The 23,047-nt window shown below is 43.3% G+C and overlaps 1 protein-coding gene across 1 annotated transcript in view; it reads left to right on the top strand.

Moving 5' to 3' along the window:
* Positions 1-2,681: 2,681 nt before the first annotated feature.
* Positions 2,682-23,047, top strand: part of LOC308334033 (clathrin coat assembly protein AP180-like) — a gene marked incomplete at its 5' end in the record, with an annotated part of 53,534 nt that continues 33,168 nt past the window's right edge. The window contains 3 exons of the mRNA XM_080790611.1: positions 2,682-2,811; positions 19,955-20,097; positions 21,405-21,480. Of these exons, the coding sequence (XP_080646737.1) occupies positions 2,682-2,811; positions 19,955-20,097; positions 21,405-21,480 (349 nt within the window). The remainder of the gene's footprint in view (positions 2,812-19,954; positions 20,098-21,404; positions 21,481-23,047) is intronic.

A 23,047-nucleotide genomic window follows, 5' to 3' on the forward strand; every position in this document is an offset into this window, starting at 1 on the left:
TGGCTGCTTCCGGGATGCGTGCTGCGTGCTAGGTGCGTGAAGGGTTGCGTTGGCCCCGCCCCTTTCCCTATTTTGGAGCACGTCTTTATGCCTCGTCTTACGGCGGTGCCGCGCGACACACAACCGTCAACCGCATATTCACAACAAAAACAAACAAAAAAGAAACATGTTTTACAAATCAAATTAATAATTATTATACGTTTGCCTTTATTAACCTCATATTGCGTCACCATGCATGCAGGCTTTCGTAATTGTATTTGCTTATAATAAATAAAACATGCAAAGTAAACTGTTTGCAAATGTTCGAAAACGTTAGTTAGACTACTAGTTAAACTATAGTATAGCCTATCTAACGTTTTCGAATATTTGACTTATAGTGGAGACGTCAAATTATTGAAGTTTGGGAATACAAATAGATAGACCTATAACACTACTTTGAGTAAATGTACCGCGGTAGCCTATAGGCTACTTTCCATGCGTATAGGTCTATACTGATTAAAGGTAGAGTGATATTCCTTTATTATAATAACAAATATAGGCCTAAGTGTTCAAATATCCATAGCCTGATATGCTATGAATTGTTATTGGCTGTTTGTTCAGGCCTATTCTAAATACATGATGAGTATTTATGTATTAGGCCTACATTTCTTTTGCATGCCATGAACCAGGCAGAAAAATAAAAAACAAATATTATCATATTAGTAGCCTATGGTATAGGCTATCCTAATAATATATACCGGCATTGGAATGGATAAGCTATAGGCTACTATGATTGTTTATTCAGTGTTTTATATAATCAAACACAGACATATCACATATACCAGGCTCACACATTGTAGAGGCCTGACTGAGGACAACTCACACCGATATATTATGTCAGTTTCTGGGCTGAATCAATCAATGTGCGCGCGCGTAAATCCGCATGCGTGCACCGTGCGTGGACATGCTGCTGCAGTTGAGTCGCGCACGCTCGGAAATTAATTAACCCCTTTTTGTCGCATAAGTCACATGAATAATAGTAGCCTATATGGTGCATTCAGGGTGGCCACATACGGCCTGTTATGGTGGCTCGCCTGCAGCAGTGCAGCCTGTACGGTGTCACTGCAGGCAGTGCACTGCCACAAAAAGCACAAATCTGCAAGCTCACAACGCGTCGCATCGAGGTTGTGAGCTTGTAGATCTGTTCAGAGAGAGAGAGAGAGACCTATAGCTTCTAAGGAATATTCTTCATCTGGTTCCATCTTCTTTTCCCTTTCCTGTTTTATCCCGTGTGCGTCCCCGCGTCATCGTCATCATCATCATCGTCGTCATCATCATCATCATCATCATTCATCATCCTCAGGCTCATAGCGTTTGGAGGGAGGGGTGGGCGAGTCGACGTGTAGGCCTACTCTGAATTATAGGCAGGCTATACCAGTATAAGGCTATAGCCTACCTGCTGCTGCCGAGTGACGGACGGACAAGCCGAGGAGAGGACTATCAGAGGAGGAAAGGGTTAACAACCAGAATCGATCGTCGAACCAAAGCGCTTCACGGGAACAGACCTATAGCTCCGAAGAAGAGAGATACACAGTCAGCACTCAGCAGGCTATAATAATAACATAAAGGGACTATAGGCTACTCTCTGACTGTGCACTGCAGACACTGTCCCTCGGAAAAAACCGTTGTATCTGAAGGAAAAGGGCCTTTTTTTCCCCCTCATTCAGTCATTCGTTCATTCATTCATTCAGTCATTGACGTGAGGCAAAGGGAGTCAGCCAAAGCAAACCTCCCTCCCTCCATGTCTGTATCTTCTTCGGTGGAATAGTTTGACCCGACCCGCTATATATGGATTATTCATTTAGGCCTACATTATTATTATACGTTCGTCAGAATCTATAACCCAGGCAGGCTGTCGCGTGTAGAGGAAGCATTTTCAACCCGCTAGTGGCGTGTCTGTTATCATCATTCCTCTCGTCGTAGCCTACTGGGGACGAAAAGCGTTCGAGAGAGAGAGAGAGAGAGATAGGTAGAGAGAGAGAGAGAGAGAGAGAGAGAGAGAGAGAGAGAGAGAGAGAGAGAGAGCGAGAGAGCGTTTGATCTGACAGCGGAGTGTGTGTTACATAAGAAGAGGAGTCGCTGTCCACGGTTCTGAATTGGAAAGCGGGTGTGTGTGTGGTGGGATCCTATACTACAGCGACCGCAACCTTGCCGTAAGTCTCCTTATAAATTAATGTCACAAATAATTATTCTTTGGTATACGTGAGCGCGCATGACGATCGGATGCTAACATTATACTAACAGGCTATATGTGCGATTTAACATGCATTGTGCTGTGTGTGTGTGTGTGTGTGTGTGTGTGTGTGTGTGTGTGGGTGTGTGTGGGTTGTGTTTGTGCGTCCAATATACAGAAGGTCATACAGGCCTATCCGTACGGGACTGGGAGGCAGATCGACCGCACCGGAATCTGAGGATTCCCCAAATCCTGCAAACCGCGGGTTGGTTGGCGACCTTTTTTTTTTTTTTTTTTTTACACAAGGATTGACTGATTGATTCTTTTGGGTGAAATCTACACGTCGCTATATAGACGACGGTGGTGCATGGTCTTGGTATAGCCTATAGGCTACACAGCGAGCGAGACTGCACTGCACGACGCTATATACTACTAAAACAAGCAGCAGAGAATATACCGAAGAGAGAAAATGTCGGGGCAAACGCTCACGGATCGCATTGCCGCTGCGCAGCACCAGCTGACGGGATCGGACATGGCCCGCGGCGTCTGCAAAGCCACCACGCACGAAATTATGGCGCCCAAGAAGAAACACCTGGAGTGTAAGTGTCATTTTTTTTTAATGTTCTGCGTGCTTGCGTGTGTGTGTGCTTGCGTGTTGTGTGTGTGTGTGTGTGTGTGTGTGTGTGTGTGTGTGTGCGTGCGTGTGTGTGGCTGTGCGTGTGCGTGCGCGCGCACACATACAAACCTTTAGTGATCCCATAATATATACATTTCATTTCATGACCACTAATGTATACGCATGATTCGATTTCGAACCCCATGCACGTCTGCACGCTCTTTAAGAGGGAATCCCCCACTTGAGGGGGGGGGGGGGTATATTGTGCTTATAATCTACAGGCAGTATAGGCCTATACTGCTGATCAACCGGCAGGGGTCCTAACTCCTATACCTGCTGTCAATACACTATAGGAAACTGTACTGCAGATGCAGCTATAAACTGCACTAGGCTACCGTATAACCGTAGTTGTTTTGACTGCACCCTCAGACGTCAAATCCCTGTAAACCCCCGAATGCATAGAAAACTATCTATGCTATATATATCATCATGATATCATAGTTTATATCTATCCATATCCTCTTATATTCTTTGACCGACGTATACAGTATAACCCGATTTCCTTCGGCGAGACAGTATTTACACCGAAATGCATATAGAAAACGAGCTGATGCTGTCGTCATATCAGTTTTATCTATTCTCTGCAAAATGCTGCCCTGTCCATTGCGGGTGGGCAGGACACATCACGGCTGTATCCATCCTCCCTTCCCTATATAGAACCGGCCCTGCCATATAACAGATAACTTTAACCCATTCTAAAAAATGTCTTCTATAGATCCTGACAGTGTTCTGAAAAAGCTATGTGTTTCTATGTCAGTCGTTCTTCGATTTTTCAAAAATAGCAGACCTATACAAGCTCGTGAGCTTGTAGATCTGCTATTTTTCAATAGCTAAAGCATAGCATATAATGCTAACACCAAAAGGGGTTCCCGCCCCGAGAATGGGTTTTAACTGCACCATATACAGATTATATACGTTATAGAATCTATAATAGTGGGGTTTTTTTTACAGCACCATATATACAGTGGGCTATGATGCTCTTCTGTATTCTAATTCTATATACACTGCTGCTCCACCTCCACATAAACTATAGCCATGAGCCAGATGTATTGCTGTAAGCTACACCGATGTGCATAAAACATAGCAGGCAGGACAGGTCTTAAAGGTGTGCTGCTGTGTAGGCTATAGTGGTTCAGGTGAAAGTGTTTAATCCACAATACAGTTTAACGGATACAAATAGTTCATTGGTTTTGTTTTTTATATGATGTTTTCTCTAACCAAGTATACTAAGTATATAGTAATCAAGTACTAGTATATATATAGCCTATACATCTGTTTGGTATGTTAATAACTATATAGCCTAGAGTATGTTAACACAATATAACTAGTACTGTATAGATCTGGATTTGGTAGATTATGGTAGATTATTTATTTCTGATGAAATGAGTAGGAAGGACCCCAATGGAAACAAGTGATAGTTTTTATCTTCTTATATCAGACCTTGTATTGAACGGTACTTTCCAGCGCTTTTCCCCCTGCAAACTGTCAATCAATCAATCAAGCAAGCAAGCAAGCAAGCAATCAATCAATCAATCAGTCAATATAAAACGTGAAAAGTATACAGATTGCATGTTTAGCGGGTTGAAATGAGAGGATGTTGATCAATAGTTTCTATACAGTATACAGCCTATTGTATGACTGTTGCACAATATACAACATGCAGGTCATACTGATTGATTGATTGATTGATTGATTGATTGATTGAATATGCCTACTTTATTAGGCAGAAATATAAACAGCGACAGAATATATACGGTCAGTCACTTATATAGTCTAAAATATTATAGACATCCCCGAAAAAAGTCCTTCATTCATAATCATGACATGAAAAATAACAACTATAAATTCAAATAAAGACAATATAAGTACAGGTTGCAGGGGGAAAATGAAGGGGGTTAAAAAGAGGTGGGGGTGGGGGGGGGGGGGGGTATACTGTATATATAGTCACTTAACCCGTTCAGGCCTGACGTCGAAAAAGTTGTCTATAAATCATGACAATTTTCTGAAAGATTTGAGGCACATTTTAACGATTTCTCAAAAATAGGCAGACCTATACAAGTTCATGAGCTTGTAGATCTGCTACTTTCCAATAGCTAAATTATAACATATAATGGGTTTTAACTATAAGCTTATAGGAGGAACGATCATTTCCTCTCCCTTTGGCCTGTTTTAATCCATTTCGACCATGGGAACGATTCTATACAAATGCCTTCTAAATCCTGACAGTTTTCTCGAAAAAACCTCTTGTCAGTGGTTCTCAAACATCTTCCTGTCAAGGACCCCCAAAAATATATGTAATTGGGCCGCCGACCCCCATCCGAAAATATGTTGTTCCACGGACCCCCCCCCTCCCCGAAGCAAAGATGTGAGTTAAAAAACGTTCACTCTGAAGGAATATATAATATTCAACACTTGGGTCACATTTTCATGATTTCTCAAAAATAGCAGACCTACAAGTTAGTGCCGCGCTATGAGCTTGTATAGATCTGCTATTTTCCAATAAAGTATAACACATAATGCTTTAAAACACCAAAAAGGGGTTACCGTACAAAATGGGTTAAACAAGGACGCCAGTGAATTGCATTTTTACATTTTCTCATTCCATCCCATTACTACATTTGTATGTACGGTATGGGTTGTATACAGTATATGCAGTATGATCGATAGGTTACTGTATATAGTTATAGTGTACCGTATATGTACATTAGGTTGTACAGTATGTTCAGGATGACTCACAATGACTTCATGGTTTGCCTTTCGCTTGCTGTGGGCGTGGCTCCACCGTTATAAGTGGACGTGGTTGACGTGACGACTACGACCAATGGCTGACCTCTTGAGTCCGCCTTCAGCCCAGAGAGAGAGAGAGAGAGAGAGAGAGAGGGAGTTACATGTGTGTGTGCGTGCGTGCGTGTGTGTGTGGGGGTGGGTGGGTGTGTGTGGGTGTGTGTGTGTGTGTGTGTGTGTGTGTGTGTGTGTGTGTGTGTGGAGGGTAGTGGGAGAAAGTGTGTGAGGGGGTCGTAATTCAGGAGCATAGTGGCAGGCCATTCAGAGAGGGTGTCGGCTCCTCCCCGTGCCCTAAGTCGTAAAGCACGCTCGCACGCACGCACGCACGCACGCACGCACGCACGCACGCACGCACGCACGCACGCACGCTAAAAGGTGCAGCCCACAAGCCTATATATCGAAGCCCAAAAAAAAAAGCCCAAGCTCTCTCTCTCTGCAAAACTGCACCATCACGACCGAATAGAAACATCACACTTCACGGCTTTATTATAACACACTTGTAGGTGACAACCTGGGTGGGGGGGGGGGGGGGGGGGGGGCACATCATGATTAATCACTATCATCCCCCCCCCACCCCCCCAACCCCCGCCAACCGAGACGGCGGCCCGGGTGGGTGGGACGTGGGGTGGTGACGATGGCTCACGCACACACCACACGAATAAGACAAAAAACCCAATCACACTCCGCTTGTGTTGATGGATACGGGTTGTCCAGTCTGTGAGAGAGCTTCTATTGATCCGAACGACATGCGCTTCAAAAAATGGCGTGCAGATTGGCGAGGCACACTGGACTGCGAGCTCTCGTAGATCTATTTCCAGCGAAACGACTGTCTGTCTGTCTGTCTGTGTGTCTTGTCTGTCTGTCTGTCTGTCTGTCTTGTCTGTGTGTCTGTGTGTCTGTCTGTCTGTCTGTCTGTCTGTGTGTCTGTGTGTCTGTCTGTCTGTCTGTCTGTCTGTCTGTCAGACTGTCAGACTGTCTGTCTGTCTGTGTGTCTGGTCTTGTCTGTCTGTCTGTCTGTCTGTCTGTCTGTCTGTCTGTCTGTCTGTCTGTCTGTCTGTCTGTCTGTCTGTCTGTCTGTCTGTGTGTCTGTGTGTCTGTCTGTCTGTCTGTCTGTCTGTCTGTCTGTCTGTCTGTCTGTCTGTCTGTCTGTCTGTCTGTGTGTCAGTGTGTCTGTCTGTCTGTCTGGGCCTTGTCCCTACTACATGTGTGTGCCGTGTCCCTCCCGGACCCGGGACCGTTTTATCGAGTGATCCGCCACGCCTGCTGAATAATTCACCCATCCAGCCCAATGGCTGCCCTTTGCATTATTTACGCAGCCAAAGGTGACGCTGCTAATGCTATATATACACTAGTATGGTTCCCAGATACTGCGGCTCGCATCCCTCCTCCTCCTCCTCCTCCTCCTCCTCCTCCTCCTCCTCCTCCTGCTGCTCCCGCTTGTATCGTTTCACTGTTGCCCGTATTAAACGTCCCGTCGGGAGTCCACAGCTCCGTGTTTTGTCGTTCACTCCATGTCGTCCATGTTTTCACCGTTCCAATTCGAAAAGCATCCAAAGTGTATATAGCAGATCGGCAAGCTCACAACGCGTCGCTTCGCGCGTGTGTTTCGAGCTTGTAGATCTGCTATACTCCTTTGTGTGTGATGCTGCAGACCAGTGCGGTTTTCAACCAGTGCTCCTCGAGGGGGTTCCAGGTGGTCCCCAGCTAAACGATAGAGAGTTGGCAACCAAATGGACCCTTGAATTAAAGATTATTAACTCTTGAGAGCGTAAAATGAAACCACATGTTTAACATTCATTGTTAAACATCCGCATTACTGTATTTACAAGAAGTCTACACAATTGTTTCGTATAGGGAATCATATAGCTTCAATTTGATAATATTGGTTGTTCAGTTTGACCCACTATAGTTTAGGAGATATGACTATTATAGGGTCATGTCTTGCAGAAAACAGCGAGTTGAGAAAAGAGGCTTGAGAAAGGTTCACTTCTGTGGTCTCTAACATTACACCTATAGCTACATGTTTAAGCATTTATTTCATATGTACATGTCGATTTCAGCTCTGACACTTATTTCAGACATGCTCTAGTATATGTGAAGAGACTGCCTGTGCTATTAATTCATTGTGTCAGTCAAATCTGGTCACAATTAGAGAATGTAGAAGAATTGTTATTGTTGATCAACGTCGCCCTGCTATCTATTCTCCCGTGGTATATACCAACATGAATACAGCATGGAGCTGTGGGCCAGAATCACATCCAACGACAACTAAATATTCTCTATAGTTTTGGGTCTGCGAGGCTAAATCTCATCAAATGGTGCATGGTCCGTGGCTCAGATGTGGAACACATAATGGGCCTGCATGTGAAAAAGGTTGTTGAAAACCACTGCTGTATAGACACCAGCTGCAGTGGCCTTGTGGTTAGAGTGTCCGCCCTGAGACTGGGAGGTCGGGGGTTCGATCCCCCCCAGACCAAAGACTCTAACAATGGGACCCAGTGCCTCCCTGCTTGACACTCAGCATCAATGGTTGGATTGGGGGTATAAGTCCCTGCGACATACTAGCGTCATGTCCAGGGGGTGTACTTGTACATCAAGCTGCCTCACACTACAGGGATAGAGATAGGCTCCTGCCCTATGGGCCTCATGGCTCGGCAAGGCTACTTACTACTACTACTGTTGTAGACGATCAAGTAGGGCGTTGGGGGGAAAAAAAGATAAAATATGGAGATAAGAAGTTTCTTCCCGAAAGCAATGATATATACACAAATAATACTGTTTTTTTTTCTCTTGCAGATAGGCCATTTTCTGGTCGAATGTCTATGAAGTTATTTTAAGCGTCGCACACTATAGACGCCCCATCCATCGTTTTTAGGACATAGTTGTAATTAACTCTCCGTTAGGAGAGGACATAAAAAAAAAAAACCTGCAGATCGCAGCTCAAAGGAGAAGAAGAAAATAGTCTCAGGCCTCATTCACACGTACCAAACACCAATCAAGAAAATGTTTGGTCGTTTTTTTGGGGCCACCACAATACGTTTCCAATGGGAGTCACGTGGTTTGACCAAACATTTGTGTTTGATGAGGGGGGAGGGGCAGAACACCACCAGCAAATCAGCAATCAAATGTTTGATCAAACCATGTCCCGAGAACCAGTAGTGAATTCCCCATTCATTTCCCTCATAGACTTTTCAAAAAGTATATTTATATAAAGACAACATAGCAGGATATACGACACTTTTTGTTTTGCTTTTCTTCCTACAAATCATTTGATCGGCGAAAAAACATCGTGTTTATATTGCCATGATGTGTCACAACTCGAGTTGGCTTTGTCCGTGGCGTAATCGTCAAACACTACTGTATACAATATTTGTTCAGTAACAGTGTTATGTCACAGTGTGTGTGTGTGTGTGTGTGTGTGTGTGTGTGTGTGTGTGTGTGTGCGCGTGTGCGTGTGTGTGTGTGTGACCATATGTGTTGTCGTTGAAAGGATCAAAGCCATCATTCTTAAATGATGGCTAAATGATTGAGAGTAAAGAACCAAAAATCACGACTTTAAAAGTGTGTACCTTAACAGAAGATGGTACAGTGTATAGATTGTATCTTAATCCGTGGCCATACATACAGTACATAATAGACATAATATGTGAGGTTCATTGTTTATATTATCATATCGTTTCTATAGTTTCAATGCAGTGTTGTTTTTGTCGACTAAAACCAAGACGAAAAATGTCCGTCGACTATACCTTTTTTCACTGACGAAAACTAAATGGAAACTAAGCTTTGATGACTAAAACTATGACTAAATGTACTGACAATTTCGTCATCAAATAAAAACTATAGACTAAAATGTTATAGGAAGGGACTAGTGGACAAGAGATCCACTACAGTAAGTCATTTTACAATTAGTTGCATGCTCAAAATTGACGATCTACAAGCTTGTAGATCGGCTATTTTCAGCAAGTGTAAAATCAGTCATTACGATGACATCAAGGCCATTCTAGTCGACTAAATCAAATGTAGATTTAGTCGACAGAAATCGTACGATATTTAGCTAAAACTAGACTAAACACTGAAACATTCCAGGTGACTAAAATGTGACTAAAACTAAATGAAAACGTTTCAAGAGAGTATGACTAAAATAGAACAACAGTAAGTATAGTTACACAAGTTTAGTTTATGAGTGAGAGAGAGAACAGTGCAGTCACCACACTGTATAGTGCCTCCAAGACACTATAGTACACAAAATAACTTAGCATCTCTCCAAACAAAATCCTATAATATCTATAAGAGGAAACTCATCGAAGTAATAAAAACATAAGAACAAGTGACTAAGATATACTGTATCACAACAGTGCACTAGCAATCTATCCAACAAAGGTGAAAAGAAGGAATTCAATGGAGTCTGAAGGGTAACCGGAACACTTGCCCCAAAAATACACTCGGCCCCATCTTTTCCCGTGGACCGCTCTCCCCCAGTGGGTCCCTGTGTTATTGTATTCGTTTAGCTCAGGTTATATTAAGAATACGTTTAGGAATAAGGTTATACAGTAGGTTTAGGCATAGTTTACGTTTAGGAATCAGGTGAGGTTTAGGTTCGGTTTAGGCAAGTGAGGTTGCGTTAAGGAATAAGGTTAGGTTCAGGCATATAGTTTTACTGAGGTTACGTTATGGAATAAGGTTAGGTTCAGGCATAGTTTTACTGAGGTTACGTTAAGGAATAAGGTTAGGTTCAGGCATAGTTTTACTGAGGTTACGTTAAGGAATAAGGTTAGGTTCAGGCATATAGTTTTACTGAGGTTACGTTATGGAATAAGGTTAGGTTCAGGCATAGTTTTACTAAGGTTACGTTAAGGAATAAGGTTAGGTTCAGGCATAGTTTTACTGAGATTACGTTAAGGAATAAGGTTAGGTTCAGGCATAGTTTTACTGAGGTTACGTTAAGGAATAAGGTTAGGTTCAGGCATAGTTTTACTGAGGTTACGTTAAGGAATAAGGTTAGGTTCAGGCATAGTTTTACTGAGGTTACGTTAAGGAATAAGGTTAGGTTCAGGCATAGTTTTACTGAGGTTACGTTATGGAATAAGGTTAGGTTTAGGCATAGTTTTACTGAGGTTACGTTAAGGAATAAGGTTAGGTTCAGGCATAGTTTTACTGAAGTTACGTTATGGAATAAGGTTAGGTTCAGGTGTAGTTTTACTGAGGTTACGTTATGGAATAAGGTTAGGTTCAGGCATAGTTTTACTGAGGTTACGTTAAGGAATAAGGTTAGGTTTAGACATAGTTTTACTGAGGTTACGTTATGGAATAAGGTTAGGTTCAGGCATAGTTTTACTGAGGTTACGTTATGGAATAAGGTTAGGTTCAGGCATAGTTTTACTGAGGTTACGTTATGGAATAAGGTTAGGTTCAGGCATAGTTTTACTGAGGTTACGTTATGGAATAAGGTTAGGTTCAGGCATAGTTTTACTGAGGTTACGTTAAGGAATAAGGTTAGGTTCAGGCATAGTTTTACTGAGGTTACGTTATGGAATAAGGTTAGGTTCAGGCATAGTTTTACTGAGGTTACGTTATGGAATAAGGTTAGGTTCAGGCATAGTTTTACTGAGGTTACGTTAAGGAATAAGGTTAGGTTCAGGCATAGTTTTACTGAGGTTACGTTATGGAATAAGGTTAGGTTCAGGCATAGTTTTACTGAGGTTACGTTATGGAATAAGGTTAGGTTCAGGCATAGTTTTACTGAGGTTACGTTAAGGAATAAGGTTAGGTTCAGGCATAGTTTTACTGAGGTTACGTTAAGGAATAAGGTTAGGTTTAGGCATAGTTTTACTGAGGTTACGTTAAGGAATAAGGTTAGGTTCAGGCATAGTTTTACTGAGGTTACGTTAAGGAATAAGGTTAGGTTCAGGCATAGTTTTACTGAGGTTACGTTAAGGAATAAGGTTAGGTTCAGGCATAGTTTTACTAAGGTTACGTTATGGAATAAGGTTAAGATCAGGCATAGTTTTACTGAGGTTACGCGTTTTTGGGGTGAGCGTTCTTGCATTCGTCTGAAGAGGTGCGTCTTCAGACTACAATGGAAAACTAGGAGTGAGTCCACAGTTCTGACTGCACTGGGGGGGTGTTTATTCCACAGTTTGGGTGCCAGGAGCCAAGGTAATAGTTAGTCTAAGAGGATTTGTGGAGCGTTGTCCTATAATTGCTGTTGCATTGGTGTCTTGTTTCCACTCGTTTTACCGCAAGCCCCCGACCCCGTTTCTCTGTTAATTTCTTGAGTTATCAAGCGATCCAGGGAGCCATATGGACAATGTTGAGATCACGTCGACAGAATGGCTCGCGGAGGTTCCAATGTGTCGAACGCCGCGTCCATTTTGGCACGGGGGCCGGCTCAACAAGCTGCATACACTGTTGTATGTATGTGGGCCACCGGGCCTCTCTCCACTCTTCTCTTGGCAAGGCCACTCACGCCCCCCGGAGGAATATCTAGGCCTGAAAACCGTCCACTCTTACACCAACTACTAGTTTAAAATACCCATATACCAATTAAATGTGACTAAATGTCATTCATTGTCAACATTGCTCACGTACCTATAGTAGTTGACATGAATTTCCTCCTCCGCCGCCCCCCAAAAAATGGCTTTCTTTCAGAGATGTTGTGTTGAAGTCCATTCGTGTTAACACCTTGAACCTGTCACGATCAGAGTCAGAGGTGTGTAGGACAGTAGGACCCATGAAGCGCATGACAAATGCAGAGGATGAGGCAGACACAAGGCAGGTCGAGTGCACGGTGGTTTATTAACCAAAAACCAGAGCTACAGGAACAAACACAGGCAACACGAGGAAACTAGGGATAACTAGGAGCAAGAAATAACACTGGGACTAGGAATATACAAGGAACCACGAGGAGCTAGAATACACTGACAACAATTTACGAACGAACAAAGAACTGAAAACACAAGGGCATACTTATAGACAGGGGAAAACTAGACACATGTGAACACCACTGACAATCAACACTGGGATAGGCTGGGGAACTAAGGGGACACAGGTGGAAACACTGACAATCACAGGACTAGTGAGACAAGACAGGAACAGAACTACAGGGGCAGACAGGAAGGCACAAAACATGACTACAAAATAAAGGTTCACAGTGTAAGGCAAAACTGCAACTAAGAAACGAGGAAAATACAAAACATCAAAATCACAGGAACACAACGAAAGAAAGGTAAAACAATAACAAAAACCAAGAACAGGGTACACAAGAAAACATAACACGTCACAGAACGTGACAGAACCTATATAGTGATTGCACAGTTAACCCATTTTGGGGCGGGAACCCCTTTTGGTGTTTTAACTATAAGCATTATGTTATACTTTAGCTATTGAAAAATAGCAGATCTACAAGCTCATAGTGACATTTCGAGGTTGAGCGTACAGCGTTTCATTTCATGCTCTCAAAACTTCTAGCTCTTCAAGGTTTCCAACTATCCGTCATTTAGCTGGGGACCACCTGGCATCCCTTCAAGGACCACTGGTGGTCCCCGGACCACTGGTTGAGAACCACTTTTTTTTTTCTCTGTATAAGTGCGTCTCTCCAGCTCTTGAATGAAACAGAAAATACATTTTCATTTCGGGGGATGCCAATTTATATCCAATCGGGAGAGAGAGAGACAACTCCACAAACTAATCATTTATCAGCTTAAATTTTAAAATGTTTCAGTTCAAATTTTCTCTTTTTTTTTTGTCATTTTTTGTCTTTGTTTCATCCCTTGTATTTGTACAGTATAGCACATTTCAACAACGAGGCAATTCATGTGCCTATAATATATTATATCAATCAAGCAACAGAAACATTATAACAGGACACAGAGGGGCGAAAAACACTACAAAGGGACATTTGAATTCAACAAAACAAGTAGACTAAAAATGAAACAGAACAATAAGATAGATAGATAGATAGATAGATAGATAGATAGATAGATAGATAGATAGATAGATAGATAGATAGATAGATAGATAGATAGATAGAGAATAAGTGTAGAATAAAAAACCTCAATCAAAGAAAGGTTATTAGCTGTGATGATGCGATATACGATAAAGCCCTTATTGGCCCCCCACATAAGCTCGTATTGCCCCCCCACATGCCCCTATGTGGCAAAAAAGAAAAAGAAAAAAAGTTTTTTTTTGCCAAAGAAATATAAAATAAAAATAAAACTTTTTCACCACTGGCAGTAGATATACTAACCGTGTGGAACAGAGGTTTCTACTACGTGTCCAACACTGCAGAGGAAGTCATCAATCAATCCTCCCGCCGTGATGCATTCGCTATAGTCGCTACGAAGTTGCGTAGGTGGTTTGTTTCCATGGCAACAGGCGTCCGTCAGATCCCCCGTGACCCGTCGGTCTGTATATATACTGTGAGCAGTGTTCATTTTGGCATCGCACAATGCCAGATTTATACTATAAGCCGTGTGCCGAAAATAGCGCCGTGAGCTTGTAGATCTGATATTTTCGAGTGCAAAGGTCCAAAAAAATCGAGTGGTTAAAAAGTGGTCTGAAGATTCACTAACACAAATCTAATCTGTTAATAGAAAATATCAAGTGTCAAACTATAACTATAAACATTAATTTACACAACGACATAATGCTGTCAAACAAGTCTGTGAAGTTATCTATGAAATGTATGTCCAAGTTTAATCAGCAGCACAATGTTATACAATTGAGGGTATATATGTGCATTGTGCGTGCATAAAAGTGAGTGGCAAATGGAGTGGTGTTTAACGAGTTTAACGTTCTTTCAGATAGGGCTTTTCTGTTTGGATTGTGTAGCCTATAATATTCAACCATTTATGTATCGCAACAAATGGAATGCAGTTAAACTTGGAGGTAATAATGGCTCCGCTCTTAAAGATGTTCCCTGAATTTATAGCTGAGCCAGAACGCTATTCAAAAAGGTCTACGATAGTGGGCCCCATAGCAAGGCATTTAATAATCAGCATATAGCTTGAGATATGCAAATTATTAAAGCCTGCATATAAGACTGAATTCAGTTTAGAGCCAGATTACTTAAGAGCCGTGCATTTCAGTTCAACATTCAGTTTAAACACTTGGCGGAGGCATGTTTTTTTCCCCAGCAGCAGATCCATAGAGTGTAGGAGAGAGAGAGACGTATTTAAGTGGACCGCCTTGATGAGGGAATGAGGTGTGATTGGTGTGTAGGAAAGCGTGGCTGATTGGAAGCAATCAGCAGACTGACAGACAGCTGAGCGTACGCGTGCTCTGCATGAACTAACGCTTATGCTATATGCTTCATTTAGACAACAGAAGAGCATTCAACTGAATTGTCCTTCTAACCCCCGGAGCATGTGGACGTGCACGTGGACATGCACGTGCACGTGACACTATATGAACACGGCCAGAATCACACTGTAGATCATTCATTTGGGGCTCCATGGCATGAACAAAGTTTCGTTCCTTAGTTTAAGGGCTCTCCAGGACGGGTGATGTCACACTATTCATGTTCAGATTGTGTCAGAGAGAGATGGTCCGGTTTGAGAGACTATGCATCTCTCCTGACTGGCGTGGATTACCCTAAGAGTCTTTATTAGGATCAGTCAATCCTCATTACACACACACACACACACGCACACACACACACACACACACACACAAACACACACACACACACTCACACACACACACACACTCACGCTCGCGCGTGCACACACACACACACACACACACACACACACACACACACACACACACACACACACACACACACGTGCCTATACTTGACTTTGTTTGTGGTTAACGTGTCAAGCAATTACCACAGCTTGTACCATGAACACAGAACATGGATTATAAAGTAGTATGGCATGACCCAGATGGCAGAGCAACGCAGTGAACACGCGCACGCACGCGCGCACACACACACACACACACACACACACACACACACACACACACACACACACACACACACACACACACACACACACACGCACTCACAGAGTAGCAAAGGCTATAATTAGCCTAAAGCTGCATGGCCAGAAAATGACTCGGTGCACATGGTCTTGTGTGTGTGTAGCCTATATGTTCTTAGCTGCATGGATGCTAACTTGTAGCTACTAGTATATGCCAGCAACATTCAGTTAAGTCTTTGTGCTATTGTGTGTTAGAGAGAGAGAGCTGTGTGTGTGTGTGTGTGTGTGTGTGTGTGTGTGTGTGTGTGTGTGTGTGTGTGTGTGTGTGTGTGTGTGTGCGCGTGCGTTTGTACCACTTTAACCTTGTATACGTTTGAAAATAACCCACCTATACAAGCTCACAAAATAATGAGCTCTTTTCAACACAATCCCAGCTGGGCACATGATAGCTTTATAAGATCTGCTGCCAAATATACAGTATACAGTGTGGCATGATATATAGCCATTGGCTACACAGGCGTATACTGTATATGGTTGTAGGCCAATGTAGGCCAAAAGCTCAAGTCATCTTTTCAGCAATATACACACGCTGATTATAAACAGTCCTATATACACCATACCATACATCTAACATAAAGGTGACTAATATTAGTCATAAATAAATAAAACAATACAGCAAATGGAACACACAGAATATGCAGTACACTGGGACTGTATGTAAAGGGTAAAGTAAACATAGTACAAGTACATCATTATGTACGTTTGTATTTGGTCTGCAAGGCAGAGTAGAAACAGTACAGACATATCCAGAGGTGTGCAGAGAGTGTTTAGAGAGGCAGGGGCATGTTTGGACAAAAAAAGCGGAAAATAGCAGATCTACAAGCTCTCAACGCGTCGCGCTGCGACGCGTTGAGAGCTTGTAGATCTGCTATTTTCGGGGCGCAACCCAGCACTCTTTATCTATACTGGAGATGTGGTGTAACATGGACATGGATTTCGAAAAACAAATTAGTTAAACGCCAAAATGCTGTGTTCAATTAAGTTCAGGAGACTTCGGGGGGGAAAAAAAGCTATTCTTCTGAATGCTGCTTCCGGCATGCAGGCATGGATGGAAAGGAGTGCCATCGATGTCCATTTCTTTCACCTTTAATGCTGCATCCGTTAGTCTGGTAAAGGGCAGTTGTGATTTAATTTACAGACGGGGTAAAAGGCCCCTTTTTGATGTCTATGTGTGCACGTGCCTGGACATTATCCGACTGCAGTATGACGGATGAGCTGGGAACGAGAGGCCATAGGGCATCGCCTGTGAATGGCATTGTGTTATCTCACATCACGCTTTCATCGAATCAAACCGAATCAAATCGAACTTTATTATAATAAAGCGCCGCAAATGCAACTGTCCAAGGCTGACCAAAGTGCAGTACAAGGTTAGAAGTATATTATCGATTATAGAACATCCCTCCCAATGACTGCTTGTGGGTGTTAGCAGGGAGTAGGGAGGCTGAATTGGGAATTGTTCTTTTGTCTTGAAGGGGGCATGCGTTTTGCGCAACAACATAGTATTTTCATTATGTCTGCCCCGATATATGATCTCTGAGATTTATATTGTTGAAATTTCAACAAAAAGACTTTGAAAAGAAAGAAGTATAGGACGTCCACGAGCGAACTAGACAGATGCAATCCTGCAGAATTGCGAGCGTGGTTGCCCATCTCTCGTCTATATACTGTATAGCGTGGTTGCCCATCTCTATATAGCGTGGTTGCCATGCAGCTCTATTAGGAAACCACACTGTTGCAGGCAAGACGTGTGACACTGAGTTTCACCGAGTTGGGAACGTCACCGTATATATACCGTCCAATCAGATGGGGGCAAAGCGCACGGAAGCCTTTGGGAAGAGGTCCGAATCGCTGCAGGCCAATCGGAGGGGAGAACAGAGAGCGTGCGTGCGTGCGGTGTAAGGTCAGCCGTATTAGCAGACTCGCACTGAGCACAATAACTTATAATGATAACTATGTGGTATTTTTGTGGTTGGTGTGAACTCTACTTTACGTATAGTTAGGCCTATACAGTTATAGCGAGCGAATGGCCCATAATACTCAAAGTCATTTATAAATCATCATAGTAATCATCCGGGGGCTCCCAAAAGAGAAATATGTGAAAATATGCGATCACAATTTCTTTGAAAAAGGGAGCTCTTCTTGTCCCCAAGGACACAAAGGACGCTTGGACTGTAATAATCTGTCCAACCCCCCCCCCCCCCCCCCCCCCACACACACACACACACACACACACACACACTTATTCAGCTATTAAGACCTTCAAGTTCAACACCACCCCTCCCTCGCCTTCTGTTCCATTATCTTTCTTATTTTATCCTCTCTCTCTCTCTCTCTCTCTCTCTCTCTCTCTCTCTCTCTCTCTCTCTCCATTAACAGCCATATATCGTGCATAGCCAACATAACACCGACTGCCTGGCTGTATTATGCTTTAGTGCGCTCACCATCAGCAGAGTGGATGTCTAGAGGTGTGTACTTGAGACGAGGCCACACAGCTGATCAATATCAAGCATAATAACGGCCCAAGGTGCTGCTCTCAGCTGCAGCCTATATGCGTTTGTTACACTCCTCCTCTGTGTGTGGCAAAGCCATGCTTCTGCCTTTGATATAACATAGGCTCACATCTGCAAGCTCAATATTCTCATGCGTGGGCGCTTGTGCGCGCCGAATCCCTGATGCGCTTCTATAGCCTGCCGTGTCTCCAGTCCAGTGTATCGACAGCCAGTGGTGGAAAAAGTACTCAGTTGCTTTAAGTAAAAGTACCAATACTGCCATTTAGAACTACTTTAAATGTACTTGAGTAAAAGTACAAAAGTATGGGCATCAAAATGTACTTAAAGTACTCAAAGTAAAAGTGCTCATATTGCAGAATGTCCCATTTCACAAGTTTAATTAAAATGTATCAAAAATCTATTGAAAATGGCAGATCTACAAGCTTGTAGATCTGATATTTTGTACAGTACTTAAGTAGAAGTACTTAGTTACTTTCCACCACTGGTTTCTATAAAGTTGACATTTATACACACAACTGTAATGTCCTCATATGACCAAAGACACAACTCGCAGCAGGCTTTATTAAGGCCTTTGTTTGAACAGATATCGCCCCCAATGTAAATGATGTGAATCAGTATTCATCTTGTGCTTGCTGTTATTAACTCATTAAAACGGGGTAAGCCTGGGTTCCATTCCCGCTGGGGACGCTGTGGGCAGCGTCAGCAGTGCCCATACCCTGGGTGGGTGGGGTTGGCAAAAAGGCCTTTCTGTGTGGAGTTTGCATGCATGTTCTCCCCGTGTCCCGGCCTATAGAGCGCCGCAGTCCCGCAACCCTTTCGTGACGACGCCAGGCCCAGGAAATGAATCCCAATGCATTTTTCCTCATAGACATTTCAACACGTATTTATTTAAAGACCTTTTAAGCGTTGCACGAAGCCAACTCGAGTCGTGACAAATCATGACAAACACACACAATACTTTGGACCAAACAAATAATTACAAAGAAGAAAAACAACAAAAAAAGTGTTATATAACCTGCCGTTTATTTTTTTATTTTTTTTTGCCGTTTGTTGTCATGATTTGTCACGACAAGAGTTGGCTTTGTCCGCTTCGTAAACGTCTTTAAATAAATACTTTCTGAAAAGTCTATGAGGAAAATGAACGGGGATTTATTTTCCGGGTCTCTCGAGGGGGGGGGGGGGGGGGCGGGACTGCGACGCTCTCTATAGTGTAAGTGCCCTCACAAAACACATGTAGTAAAGTAATCCCAGGCCAGCCTTGATGGATGGGAAAGGAACTGGTTGGAATAACGTGTTCCGTATAGCGCATGGGTGCTCCCCGCTGTCATGGCGCAAAGAAGTGGCTTGAACTCCTCATGCATAGAAGGAAGCATGACGTAAATCTGCTGCTCTCCCCAGGTTGGCAGAGGGGAAGTGTAGTGCCCAGGGATTGCATGAGATAATTGACACTGAGTCATGAGCTTGCAAAATCGTTGGGATAAAAAAAGTAGGTTAAAAAAAACACATAAGCGCATCTGTGGGTAAAATGTCCGTTGGCTATATTAAAAAAAACCATCGGCTATTTTTTTTTTAAAAGCTCAAAGTGTGACACTTCCTATACCACACATATTTGAACATTTCTGAAGAATCCTGGAAGTGAAAATGAAAGTTTTGAACATATTATGATGAGGTTCCCACCACCCGACAGAGACAATAGCGCTTTCAAAAGGTATAGCCTATACAACGTGAATGACAATGTGTGTGTGTGTGTGTGTGTGTGTGTGTGTGTGTGTGTTCTGTTCCACAGACCTGGTGTCGGCCACCAATGCCACCAACGTCAACATCCCTCAGATGGCCGACACGCTGTTCGAGCGGGCCACCAACGCCAGCTGGGTGGTCGTGTTCAAGGCCCTCGTCACCACCCACCACATGTGTGTCCAGGGGAACGAGGTGAGTGGACACACATGTGCAACTGATTGAGTTGATGATGACCCAACCAGTCGGGTGCGCCCAGACGGTTTATACGCCACCGCCTGGGCCACAGACTCATTTATTGGTCGTGATAATATAGCTATAATTGTCTGCCTTGCTGAAATAAGACAGTATAGTGTGTGTATAATAATGGGTTATTATAACAGACATTCACAGAGACAACTATAGACGTAGAGATATATGTCTATTAAATGAAGTGGGTTTTCAACACTGCGTGCGGTCTAAAAGGGATTATTCATAAACGAGAGCTCCTGTAAACTCTATTATTATTATTATTATTATTATCTACTATTATTATTATGGACCTGCAGGGCCAAATGAAGCGCCGTGCCGGTGGCCAGCGGCCCTCGGCCATCAGGGGCCCTCGGGAGAAACTGGACCGCGCGGCGCACTGGGTTTGAGGCCCAGACAAGGGCTCCTGGGGCCCTTCGTTGGCCGTTTCAATTGTGTTCTATTTAGGTCAAAGAAATCTGTCCCTATAATATAGACACAATGAAATGTTCACGCAAACGGATTGTGGCCTCATTTTTCCGTGCGGTCAGTAGATATATAGTTCAAGACAGCAGCGGTCATATACCGTTATACAACCCTTTAAAGTACACTGCAAAAATCTCCAGTGTTGTTGATGGGGATATATACATTTTTATGCAATTTTAACAAACACCCTGTTTCATACACAACGGAACGGTGTCTTACAATATAGCTGATCTACAGTACGAGCCCTGCACCATTGGTTGTGGGCTTTTCAGCGTTGGTATTTTTGCTATTTAACAACAAAAAAACACATTTTGTAGCTACATAGCTATACCATATGAATACGAGACTGCTCGCCCAGGCAGGACAGCGCGGCCTGGTATTCCTAAAGTAATCTAAGCACTGAGAATTGGTTCTCGCAGAGCACTATAGCACTGCCACTGAGGTAACATGCAACCATATATATAACCCCTATAGCGCTTTGCCTTCATGTGTAAGGTCAATGTGTTCAGTGTTTTTAGACGTGGTACAGTTTATAGGGGTATTCAACTAGATTAGGCCGGGGGCCACAACTATAGAATGATTGTGTGTGTCGTCTGTGTGTGTGTGTGTGTGTGTGTGTGTGTGTGTGTGTGTGTGTGTGTGTGTGTGTGTGTGTGTGTGCGTGTGTGTGTGTGTGTGTGTGTGTGTGTGTGTGTGTGTGTGTGTGTACCATACCTGTAACTTTCATTATAGCCCTAAAGAAAATAGCCCTGGCTTACACAGGTTGTTGTTTTGTTTCTCTCTTCCAGAGGTTCATCCAGTATCTGGCCTCCAGGACCTCCCTGTTCAATCTCAGCAACTTTATCGACAAAACCGGCTCTCACGGTGAGCATGAATTATGGCCAGTCAGGAGCCCTCAGCCCATAACTCAGCTGTTGTGTGCATGTGTGGACCAGATAACACACTGACACGCACGCATGCACGCACACTGACACGCACGCACGCACGCACGCACACACGCACGCACGCACGCACGCACCCACACACACACACACACACACACACACACACACACACACACACACACACACACACAGCCATCTGGCACTCAGAGGAAATGACCATGAAAACTGCACCTCTCTCTCTCTCTCTCTCTCTGTCTCTGTGTCTCTGTGTGTCTCTCTCTGTCTCTGTGTCTCTGTGCATGCCTTATTCAGGCTTCAGTACATTGTATCATTATAAAGAACACACACCGCAGTCAGGTATATATCCTTGTGCAAAATGTTAGACGGTATTTCTAAGCATGCAGTTGCAGGTTAATATGCCAAAACCCTGGGCTTGGAAGCATATAAATCAAACTGCCGCTCTCAGGGTGTGGCATTCCAGACAAGCTGCCGGCAATCACACCCTGGCCGTTTGCCCAGTGCACAACACGGCACGACAGCATGTCGACCAGAGATATGGAAGAAAGAGCCTATACCGATATTTTAAAATGACACATTCGATAGGTGGTTCATTGTCCGCTTAGCTGCATTTCATGGAATTAAGCCTATTTAGACCTGTATTTGTAGACTGTAAAAAAGAATATGGACAAAGCGTTCTCCGGGTCCGATATGGACGTAAGATAATAATAATAATAATAAAACGTTATTTGTATAGCACCTTTCATGACATGAAATGCAGCTCAAAGTGCTTTACAGAAAAATGGAGGATATTTTGAAGCCAGATGAAGCCAGTCAGTCCTTGAATTGTAAATCGCCATCTTTGTAGATCCGTTTGGGCCCAGCTGAGCCATTGGCTGGCCCAGACAACGAGGCGGGACTTCCCCCCCTTCTTCTTCTTTGGTTTTTATTTTGACTCGAACGGAGGGGTGGCTCCCGATCATAGACTGTAATGGTAGCCACGCCCCTCAGAACATACGCGACTTTATGGTCATTTTTTAAATAAATGGGACCATCATTTTCCAAAAAGAATATTATGACTAGTGACTGGAAGCAGAAAGTATTCATGGCCATGTTTATTAAGGTAATACAGTCTAGGTGAAGTTGGGCCCAAACACATGGAGCTCTATGGAGCTATGGGTTTTTTTTTGGGCCCAATGACAGCGCAGGAAGTCCCCATTTCCTTAGTGGCTTCACAAAATATCTGTCTGACTGCCCCCCTGATTTGTATCTGTAAATCCACCGTAGATATGTTGTGAGCTACATCCTGTCGAGACATTCCCTACTTTTTCCTAAGTGTTGGAGTTTGGAAGTGCTCGTTGAATATCACTCAACGGCCCATGCGAACCACCTGTTTGCAATTTGCACATAATGCAGGAGGCAGCATGGGACATTGCTTTACTGATAACGAGCGCTTCCAAACTCCGACAAATAACTAGGTCTATGGTGGATTTTTATGAAACAAAAACTTTACAGATTGAAAGAGCATATAATTCAAGCTTTCCGTACAC

Source organism: Protomyctophum bolini, assembly GCF_963924005.1.
Source record: "Protomyctophum bolini genome assembly, chromosome: 19".
In the NCBI taxonomy this organism is placed as follows: Eukaryota; Metazoa; Chordata; class Actinopteri; order Myctophiformes; family Myctophidae; genus Protomyctophum; species Protomyctophum bolini.